This window comes from Triticum dicoccoides, chromosome 6A (genome assembly GCF_002162155.2).
Source record: "Triticum dicoccoides isolate Atlit2015 ecotype Zavitan chromosome 6A, WEW_v2.0, whole genome shotgun sequence".
Classification (NCBI taxonomy): Eukaryota; Viridiplantae; Streptophyta; class Magnoliopsida; order Poales; family Poaceae; genus Triticum; species Triticum dicoccoides.
The window spans coordinates 168,230,438-168,241,926 of NC_041390.1; the positions used below are offsets into that span (position 1 = coordinate 168,230,438).

Consider the following 11,489-nt stretch of genomic DNA (forward strand, 5'->3'; position numbering starts at 1 on the left):
CGGGGAAACTTATTTAGACGCAACAACCTCAACACCATCTTCCTCAACCCTAACCCTACCGAGTACACACCCGATGCACAGATCTGAGGTTCCCCCCTCCCGTCGCTGTAGCGGCCAGCGGAGGGAGAGGAAATTAGCTACGGCGCCAGCTGAATGCAAAGGTACCCAATCACCTTGCTAACCCTAACTGCTCTTTCCGGAGGCTCTGTGTGGATTTGGAGTTATAATGTACTCCTAGGGAAGAGAGAAGGCAACACGTTTTATTGTAAAAAAAAGAGAAGACAACACTTCTGGCACTGTAAAAACATACTGCCTGATCGTAATGACGTGCAATCCAATTCGACCGACGCAGGACTCCAACCGACCTAGCGGCCCGCCAGCCTGGCTCAGACAACCCAATCTGTGTTCGGGTCGGGTCGGGCCGGGTCGAAAACCCTAAACCCAGATCGATCGAGACCGTCTTCTCGCAACCCTGGAATCGAAGCCTGCCAAGCGGGGAAATGCTACACTTACGGACGGTTTTGACACGGAAGGGGTTACGGGCTGAAGTGTAAATCTATGGTTTGCTAGTGGTGGGGCCCTCAACGAAATTCAAGGGGATCGAGAATATACATGGCCATAGGAAGCTCAGTCCGGCCCGAAAAAGCCCGACCCGGCCCGGCCCGACACTGCTCCCGGGCCGGGGCTCGGGCCTAGATTTTAAGCCCGATGGCCGGGCCGGGCCGGGCCTAGGCCCGTCGTTTTTGCGTTTTTCTGAAGGTTGGGCCGAACCGGCCCGGAGCCCGACGGGCTTTTACATGTTCGGGCCGGGCTCAGGCCCAAAAAACAGGCCCGATGGCCAGGCCAAGCCGGGCCCGGGCCTGGGTTTTTGCGTCATGCTTGGCTAGGCCCGGCGCGAAGCCCGGCCCGGCCCGAGGTATGGCCAAGTATAATCTAGAATAAGGAGTAGACACGGTAGCCTGTAGCCTCTCTCCCGTGGTCTATGCCCCGTAAATGTAGGATTATTGCTGCCAAGCCCCCCTCCCCTGCTTTGCCCTCCGCTCCCGCGAAATCGACCTCCCGCTCCCGCCTAATCGAGCTCCTGGTCCCGCCAAATCCAATATGCCGCGACACCGCCGCTGCAGCCGGCTGCGCCGCGTCGTCGTCGGAGCTCTCCTGCTGTTAGCCGGAGGCCACAACGCCTACTCGGGCCGCCCGGTCTTCTCGCTGCCCCTCGGCCTCGGCGCCCGCCCCCGCCCTTCCCGTTCGCTGCCGACTTTTCGCCATCGCCGTCGCCGTCGCCGCGATCCTTCCGCCTCAGCGATGACAGCCTCGCGCGGCGCCTTCTGCCCCTCCGCCTCCGCGCCGGCCACGCGCAGCCGCCGCAGGACGCGGATGTGGATGCGGTCCTCCTTCCCGACCAGGAGGTCCTGATCCTGGACGACGCTGAGCCTACCGGCGACGCCATCTGCGCCTTCAAGGGTGGGGCGTCCTCCCCGGCGAGACCGCTCGGGAGGCTGCCGGCGTCCGGGCTTCACGCATACGTCTGCCGCCTTCCCGAGCCAGCGCAGAGCTTCCAGCAGCTCCAAGCGCCGCTCTTACTCCACTCCTCCACCTCCTCGGCCGCCGCAGCTGCTCCAGATTCCCCTTCTCCTTCCCCGGGCCGCGCATTGCTTAACTGGAGCAGCGACCCGATAGTGTTCGACTCGGCTCTTCTGGACGGAGGCGATGTGCTCGTCTTTGCAAAGGGAGTCAGCCGCCGCCAAGGTCTTCAGTGCCTGTATCGCTACAGCGACGACGCCGATACCATGCTGGCATCTTCACCAGCAATCGCCTCAGTACAACAAGTTACTCGCTGCCCCTCGCCACCGACGCCTATCAAGTCAGGAGGAAGCACCAAGGTTCTTGTCACACTAGGGGTCACCGGCGAGGATCCCATGCCCTCCCTTGCAACCTTTCGCCGACAGCAAGCTGAATCTTCTTCAGTGACTCTTCAAAAGAGTTCAATTTGCGCCTGCACAATGGGACGCAACATCTCCAAGTTTCTCAGGAAGTGGGCACTGTACCATAGTGCGATTGGGGTGGACAAGTTCTTTATCTACGATAATGGCAGCGAGGACAACTTGGCAGGCCTAGTGGCGCAGCTCATATCCGCAGGTTCTTGCCAATGGATGGCTGTCATGGACGTCGATGAGTTCATCTTCTCAACAAACTGGATAGGATTAGAGAAGCCATCAAAATCTTTGCTAGAGCCCGTCATTTCTGTTGATGATAGCGTTGGCCAAATATACCTTCCGTGTTATGATTTTGCCCCCTCGGGCCAAACAGCACATCCACCAGAGGGGGTCTGCCAGGGCTACACGTGCCGGTTGAAGAACCCGCAGCGGCACAAATCCTTGGTCCGTCTCAACGCTGTGGAACCATCCCTCATGAATGTGGTCCATCATTTTAAGCTCAAGCCTGATTTCAAAAGCATCTGGACCGCGTTCGCACGTATTAACCACTACAAATACCAAGCTTGGTCGGAGTTCAAAATCAAGTTCAAGAGGCGCGTGTCTGCTTATGTTGCTGATTGGAAAGATCCGATCAACCTCGACTCAAAGGACCGGGCTCCCGGCTTAGGAGTTGATGACACCGAACCAGATGGCTGGGCCCAAAAATACTGCGAGGTTAAAGACAATATCCTTCAGCTGTTAACTGCAAGATGGTTTGGTGTCGGATTTGGGAACCCTCATTAGCTCCAATCAGGCCAGGTAACACACTGGTAAGATCTATCGCCCCTCCCCCTCTTTTACATAGTAATTTCTGTTTATTTATAGTAGTAAGACACTAACAGAACGTAAATCAAAACCACCAAATTTTCCAGAATTAAAAATTATCTCTTAAATTGGATGGTGTACACCTTTTAAATAGGCTTTAGATTGATGGGGAAGCACCACAGTACGCATCTACTGCTCAATGATGAACATACTCCCTCTAGTCTAGTTCTGAAGAAGTCCCCAAAGTGCAACCTTTACTGCTTATTTTTTTTAACTATAAAACTCTTCGAAATTATACTTTTTAAAAATACTTTATGAGAGATAACCTTTATTTTTATTATACATTACTGTGGAACTCTTCAAACCAATAGTTTTTTTAAGATACTTCAAGATTACCTACACATGGTTTTCACATATCCAATCCAAAAATATTATGAAATATAGTCAGTCAAAGTTTCCAAAATGTTAATTGAACCTATGCCTCAACCAAGAACTTTTCGAGAACTAGCGGAGGGAGTATAATAACCTGAGAGCATTTCTCCTATCCAAGTTAGCAGTTTGTTTTCGCTATTCAAGTTCTTGCTGTCCTTCTTTTTCCATGTTGAACTGTTAAGAATAGAATTATGTTAATTTTGCCTTGATACTCAGCATGTGACACGGTGCTTTAATATTGGTTCTTTTGCTAAAATTGGATGACTTCTTTTGCTTGAATGATTTTGGCTTAACAGTTGGGGTTAGATCAGTTGAATTTGTAATGCTTAGCTGGAGCACGACATGAAGCCTCTTAATTTTATTTTATATTTGGGCCTGGGTGGGCTGGATTACTAATCCATGAAAGCTTCACCCAAATGATTTCAAATCTTGTTTGTTGCGGTCCATTTCTTAAATATCTACCGGTTGAGCCTTATGGTTGTTTGGCTTCTGTTCTGAAACTAGTTCATTGAGATGCTGGTATACACTTTGTTGGCTTTTCTTTAAAACAAATCTTGGTTTTGACTTGTTTTAATTAGCTGGAAATATCTGTGGAAAAAGTCTTTCTTGAAATGGAACTCATACATCAAAATGCATCTCCAATGGAGAATGCGACATTGTCAGACTGAACTTGCAAGGTGAACGAGTGAACCAGTGTATTGAAAATTACCTTTGCTGTGTGGTTTCTACTGATATGAAGAAATGGGTTCAGCATTTACCCATGGCTGAATATTGGTAAAACAGTTCCTTTTATACGTCTCTGCAAAAGACTCCTTTCGAGGCCTTATATGGATATCCACAGCCACAAATCAGTGAGTTCTCAATGGTAGGCACTACCGACAGTGAGGCACAGGGTTCCTTATCTGGCACACAACAACTGCTGTCAGCACTGAAAGCACAATCTCTTAATTGCTCAGCAGCGCATGAAGAAATATGCAGATTGCAAGCGAGTGGAAAGGACACTTGTAGTAAGTGACATGGTTTACTTGAAGCTTCAGCCATATCGTCTGAGTGCTTTCGGCCTTCGCTCTCATATCAAGCTGCAAAGCAAGTTTTATGGACCATTTTGAATACTGTATCGCATGGGCAATGTGGCATATCACCTGCAGCTGCAAATGAGAGCATCCACCCAGTGTTCCATATCAGCCAGCTGAAGAAACACATTGGACCCAATGCAGTTCCCTGTGCTGATTTACCTCTAGTTGATCCTGAAGGGCGTACAAAAACTGAACCTGTTATCATAATTCAGACCCGAAAGATTCCTCGCAACAATCTGCCGGTTGTCCAATGGCTTGTAGAGTGGGAGAATTTTCCACTGGATGTCGCAACTTGGGAAGACGCATATTTCATAAAGCATACATTCCCAGCCTTTTTCAAGACAGTCAAAGCATGGCGTCGTCAACCTTCAGCTTCTTGAGGACAAGTTCATGCTCGCAAGGGGGCATTCTCAGGCTGAACTTTCAAGGTGTTCTAGTCTAAAGTTAACTGTACCGGTTCAGATAATGAATGGCTGGGGATCCATGATGGGGAAGAAGATCGGACGGCTTGCATTCGCTCGTCTACCTCTCTAGCTTATTTGCTTTTCACTGTTGCTTTTCTAACCACTTTATTCTCTTCTAGCCAACCACGGCTGTAGCAGAACAATGTATGCGCTACACGGGATAAGCCCCGATCAATCAATAAAGTACTATGCGGCCTCCCAAGGGAGGTGAGACGCTTCTGAAATTTCACATGGATGACTTCTTTTCCTTGAATGATTTCGACTTAATAGTTGGGCTTATATCAGTTGGAATTGTAATGCTTAGCTGGAGCACTACATGAAGCCTCTTCTATTTTACTTTTGGGTTTGGGTGGGTTGGGCTAATAATTCATGAAAGCTTCACCCAAATGGTTTCAAATCTTATTTGTTAACTGAGGTCCATTTCTTAAATATCTATTGGCTGATCCTTTTTTGTTTGGCTTCTGTTCTAAACTAGTTCATTTCTCGTGAAGTCATGATTTTGGTGAGATGTTGATCTGCACTTTCCTTTAGAAAAACGAATCGTGGTTTTTTATGACTTCACATGAAACTTATCTAATGACACAGTTAAGTCTGGCTTATATGGTTATGTTCCAGTTTTGACTTGTTTAAATTAGTTGGAAACATCTTTGGAAAATGGCTGAACATCTTGTTTTATATAATCTGCGATGATAGTAATGGTTGTATATATATAAGAAAGTTTGTAAGGGGGACAAAATTTCCTAGCAGATCTGTACTGACATCTCAAGGGTATAGTTTAAATTTTATCTTTGGAATTATATGTGCAATAAGCCTTCCTCTTTTAGCCAAGCTACCATGCAAAATTGTAATGTTTTACATCCATTTCGGTTTATAGGAGTGAGTTTTGCAGGAGTGGGATAGTATGTGCATATGCAGGAGTAATAGATATGTTGAGTTGCCTGAAACATTATTTCCACAGTACAGATGTTACACGCTATAGTCCACAGTTAGCTCAAGATACTCCCCAGCTTCCTCAAATGGTGCTAGTGGCGTGACATTGATTGTTGAGATATTCAGACCATTCGGAGCATCATCACTACATTGCACCAGATTGCTGCTGGATAACCACCACTGTGTGCAGCTGAATTGCAGTCTCTGGTAACTTTGAACCAACTAACAACCTCAGTCTCGAGTTCTGGCAGGAGTCAAGTCCTATCGAATGTATCGAGTTCGGCCGTTTCGACATTTGTGCTGGCAGTGCATCCAACCGGCGAACACATTTTGTCCGGCCGCTTCAATTTTTGCAAAGGAAATGAAAACTAAAATTAGGCACCGCGGCCATAGTTCAGGCCGGGCAGAGCGCCAGTGACCAGCATACATGTCAGCCTACAAAATGAACACCCTTCATAGTTTCACGCCGGCCAACTAAGTCAGGGGCCGACACACTTGCCAGCACACAAAAGAGGCCATAGTTCATGTCTCGCGGCCTCCATAGTTCATGCCGGCACACAAGCCGGCTCAATCATCTTGCTCGAGCATCTCCTTTTGCTTCTTCTCGAACCAACTTCTTCTTTTCTAGACATCTCGCTCAAGTCCACGGTCATGAAAGCTAGAGCTACCTCTTTCGCTTTGGTGTTTGCATTGGTGGCCTCGATCTTGAACTTCTTCGGCCTCCTCGATCTCGAGCTTTCTCCTCTTGATGGCCTCCTCCATGTTGAGCTTCTTCGTTTGGAACTCGATGTAGGCCTTCATTTGCTCCTCCTTTTCTTGGCACTTTCTCTCGTCCCATGCTTCCTTTTAGGTCATCATGCCTTGCAAAGTTTCTTGCAAGGCGAAAGATGACGCATCATGCTTCTCGTCCACCTTCGAGTTGGTCTTGCCCCTAGGCCTCTTCACTCCATCTTCATGCCCAGCCACGGCCGCCGACCCTCCATGCTTCTTTAGAGCGGCATATTGATCTTTGAACTTGGGGCAATCTTTGATGAGCGTCCTAACAATGGGTGAGGGTGAATGGCTTGTTGTTATGCCGGGCCGTGAAGGCTTCCGAAGCTTGGAATGCCTACACAATCAAAGTGAAGGCCACAAATGTAATAGCGAAGGACACAAAATGAAACAAACATGAACATGACATAGGAACGAAGAGAAGAAGTTCATACCAAGTCACCCACACCTAGGCCACTCACGGGACGGGCTTCAACGCTCTCAAGCGCGGCACAAAATTTGTTGTATTCTTGTTGGATAAACAACCACCACTTTTGGATTGAATTGATGCCACGGGTGCTCGCAAACTTGTAGGGCGGAAACTTCCTACGTTCATGAAAGGTCACATGAACTCTCCCCTCACAAAACATCACCTTTTTGCTCAGCGCTGGCCTTGGGATCTTGCCCTATTTCCTTCCAACTCTCGCAAATCAACTTGTCCTCATCTTTGGCGTATGCCCCTGTGCGAATGATTTGATTCCTCTTTTGTGCATTGACTCTTTGGGTGAGCTCATCGATAAACAATGGCTCCTCCTCAATGTCTACGCCCTCTTCTTGCTCTTCGCAATAGATGTCTTCATGCCATGAGTTGCCATGGCCGCCAGCCTCTTCTTCTTGGTTTTCACGGCCGCCAATGTGTTCGGCGCCATCATCTTGGCCGCGGCCGTCTTGGCTTTGGCTCGTCGGATCGAAGCCTTGGCCTTGGCCCTTGAGGTGGAAGGCTTGGCCACGACCCTCGTAGATGACGTTCTCCATGAAATCGTTGAAGTCGGGGTCGTCTTGCGCTGGAGTCGGGTAGGGCGTTCCATTGAACAGGTTGTTGGCGTTGGGAAGGTTGGCCGTAGGAATCGCCCACGGCTGCTTCCTTTGCATCCCGGTGGCTGACTAGCCGGTGCCACTAGACCAGGCGTGTCGTTGAGGTCGATGACGGCCGCAGGAGCAGGGGTGGCCGTCGTGATCACGCTACCGTCCGACAACGTGGGAGAAGCGGGTCGCATCATGCTCGTGCGTCGGATGAACACCACTCATTTGCGGTGTTGTGGAGGAGCTTGACGACTGCCCTGTGGAGGGAGAACGACCGACAAGCATGTGCTCGTCGCGGCCATGTCAATGACGAAAAGAGAATGGCATGCGCGAGTCGACTAAACCCTAGCATGAGGAGGGTGGGCATCATCACTGCCTGCATGGCCTTGGTGACGAGGGCCTCATTGTCCTCAATGGTGACATTGTGTTGCATAGCGACGGCCTCAACGGCGCCCTGGGCTATGGCTTTCCTCTCCGTAGCAGCGACCCTCCGGTCTCTCCTCTTGGCCGATTCTCGGGTGTGTTGGTCAAGCTCCACTGGCGAGAGGTCCACCTTTGGTTTGTTCTTCTTCGCCGCGAAATGGGCGGAGGCAGCGGCGGCCGGGTTGCTGCGGGGTGCCGACCATGGAGCGGGAGGGGGGGAGGGCGGGAGGGTTCTCGGGAAAGAAGGGGTGAATGGGAACGTTGTGCCCCCGACGAACGGGTCAGGGGAGGACAAGGGCGCGTGTCCTGCCCATCCGCGCCCTGTCCGTTTTGACGCAAACGCGGATCAATTTTGGGCCAAAAATGGGTCATGGGCGGATAGAAAATGGATGTCGGCCGTTTGTGGGCGCGCGTTGGGCCGCGATTTTGTGTCCGTTTTGACCCAGACGTACGCGGCTCGGATGAAATGACCCTCACTAGAATATGGGCCATCTATGTTGGATCCGACGTTCCAGAACGAATTTTTTTATTTTTTGTACCACAAGGTTGTTTTCTATTGTAGTTGCTCCCAGTTAAGGTAGAAATAGAAGATATGTTTCTGTTTAAACCTAGTCTATCTCTTCTTATGTTTTATCTTCTCTCTCGTGATGTAATCTCTCTTGATCATCTCTGGAAGAATCCTACCGATATTTCTAAACTTGTAAGCCACCACAAACTTCCCACATATACACATGCGGCCCGAAATAAAGGGTTCAACGCTTCCACAAAACCTTACACACAATTCTTCCCACACAATCGTGTATGAATTATTGCACACGATTTGGCTTGAGTCAACCGTGTGTGGCACTTGCTGAAATTTGAGATGGGCTTTAGGCCCATATAGCAATTTCTGAAAATCTCTAAGGGCCCATGTGGGTTTATTGGCACTAGGTGTAGTGGGAAGTTTAGTTCCACCCTGCTAGTGGAGAAGCAGTTGGACCTCTTTATAAGGGATTGTCTTCCACATGCTATTGGAGCTTGAGAAGAGAAGAGGTCCTCGCACACTCCTCCTCCGCTGCCCGCAGTTGTATAGCAGTATGTGTAGATTTGTTTACTGTTTGCTTAGTACGTGCATGTTTAGATCAGAGTCAGTACATCGTCAATTCAGTCAATGCCATGCTAGTGATTTATTTATGGATTAAATTAGTCGAAAAATTGCCTATTTACTCAGCAATCCAAAAACCTATTATGTGTAGGAATTTTTCGGCTAGTGGCTTTGCCGCTGCACTGAAACTGGATAAGTTTACCGGTACGTATTTTAAGCGTTGGTAGACTAATACCACTTTATGGCTCACGGCTATGAATGTGTTCCGGGTCACCGGTGTCTCCACGGGAACGATTGCTCCTGAACAGGAAAAGGTGTTCAAGGAGGCCGCCATTGTGTTTCTTGGAGCAGTTCTTAGCGTGATCGGAGATAAACTGGTCAACGCATATTTACATGTGCATGTCCCCAAGGACTTGTGGGAGGCGCTCGAATCTATGTTCGGGGCCGCCGATGCCGGGAGCGAGATGTATATTATAGAGCAGTTCCACGATTACAATATGGTTGAAAACCGTCCTATGCTGGAGCATGCTCATGAGATAATATGCATTGTTAAGGAGCTTGAGCTTTTTAAGTGCGAGTTACCGAGAAAATTTTTCGCGGGCTGCATAATCGCTAAGCTCCCTAATTCCTGGAGGAACTTTTCCACCACTCTGAAACATCAGAGGCGTGAGTTCTCTGTGGAGGATGTCATTGGTCATCTAAGTGTTGAGCAGAATTCAAGGGAAAAGGACTCACATGGAAAAGGGGTTGAAGGAACTTCTGTTGCCAACATGGTTAACCAGAGGAACCATAATTCCCACAAGCCCAAGGGAAAGAACGGTGTCCAACACAATACCGACTTTAAGAAGAAGGGTAAGAAGACCTTCAAGAAGAACAAGAAGGGTGAGGGCTGCTTTACTTGTGGTTCAGTTGAACACTGGGCAAACAAGTGCCCTAACAAGTACAAGAAGTCAGGACAGGACTCCAAGTCTGTCAACATGATTGTGGGCAACAATGAGAATGGTGCATCTGGGTATGGTAATTTATTTACTGTTTTTTCAGTGTTTCAGCCTACCGATTGGTGGGTGGACACATGTGCAGGCGTTCATGTGTGTGCTGACATTTCATTGCTCACTTCTTACCAGGTGTTGACACCAGATTTTGGCATGGTCACGAATCCGGGTTCGTATGCAAAAGTTAGAGGCAACACTTCGCGGGCCGGCCCTGAGTGAGAAAGTATTCGGCCTTTGCCGGCTGAATGAAACCTTGCCGGGGTAAAACCTTGCCAATGTGAGGGCTTGCCTGCGTAGAAAGCTTGCCGGCGGAGAAGCTTGCCAGCGTGGAAAGCTTGCCGGCGGAGAAGCTTGCCGGTGTGAAATCTTGCCGAGGGAGAAACCTTGCCGAGGAGGAACTCTTGCCGGGGTAGAAACCTTGCCGAGCTAAGGAGGAACCCTTGCCAGTGTAAAAACCTTGCCGGGGTGAAACCTTGTCGGTGCGGAAAGCTTACCCGGGTGGAAGGCCTGCCGGGGTAGAGGTTGTGATAGTCAAGCCGTCGAGAAGTTGAAGATGGGCTCAGAAGCTAATTCAAATGATCTTGGATGGAGAAATGTCCTACACAGAAGTTGTGCGTCTCGTCGAAACGATCGATTTTGATATAAAGATCGTCCAAATCCGAGTTCGTATGCAAAAGTTAGAGCAATCGGAATGCAGCCCGGTCACGAGGTGAGATGTGGCGCGCTCCACCAGACACATGTCTGATGGGTAGCGCGAGAGAATAGCCTGTTTTGCGCGACCGATTTAACCCTCAAGATGACCTCTGATCAAAAAACCTTCAACGTGAAAGTTGTTCGTCTCGTCAAGATTGCTTTTGGGCTCGTTTTCATCCGAGATGGTTTACCACCACAAAAAGGACCCGCAAGATGCAGCCAGTTTAAACCGAACGGTTTTGGAAAGTTCAGATAAAATCAGTCCAAATTTGACTAGGGTTTTGAACGTGAATTGATGTAATTTTCTTGTAAGGAAAGCCTGGATAAATCCTTTGCTTGTACGGGAGGTCCAGCCGCCTCTTATATATGTTGGGGGTGATGGCCGATTGAAACAACACACAATCGAACAAATCAATATACTACTTTTTCATCTACGTTTTATCTCTCCATCGTTTTTCTCTCTCATTCTTCGCTGTTCTTCGTGTCTGAGAGCTGCGAATTCCGAGGCTCTAGGGGTGAGCAAATCGACCTAGGGTAGCCCATAGCCGCCGCATTCCCTGACGGGGTCCCTCCCGGGGGTGTGGGGTTTTCGGGTCTGCAAAAGCGCCCGCCGACTGTCTTGCGTATCGCGCTGTCGGTCGGGTCTCCTTCGACGTGAGATGCGGTGCATCACCCCCGGCGTCGAGGGTACACGTGACGTGTTCGTGTGTCAACACACTTTTTGGCGACTCCGCTGGGGACAGAAGATCAATCATCATCATCCGCCATGTCTGATCTTCCCAAGCCATCTGAGGTAGACGCCGATAACATCATTAAGCCCAGTA

General features: G+C 49.1%; 1 protein-coding gene across 1 annotated transcript; it reads left to right on the forward strand.

The window, feature by feature from the left end:
- The first annotated feature begins 918 nt into the window (after positions 1-918).
- LOC119315776 (glycosyltransferase family 92 protein Os08g0121900-like) lies at positions 919-4,932 on the forward strand. The gene is made up of 2 exons (XM_037590263.1): positions 919-926; positions 1,079-4,932. Exons 1-2 carry the CDS (start codon positions 919-921, stop codon positions 2,715-2,717), a joined length of 1,647 nt encoding a protein of 548 aa, XP_037446160.1. The 3' UTR covers positions 2,718-4,932.
- The last annotated feature ends 6,557 nt before the right edge of the window (positions 4,933-11,489 follow it).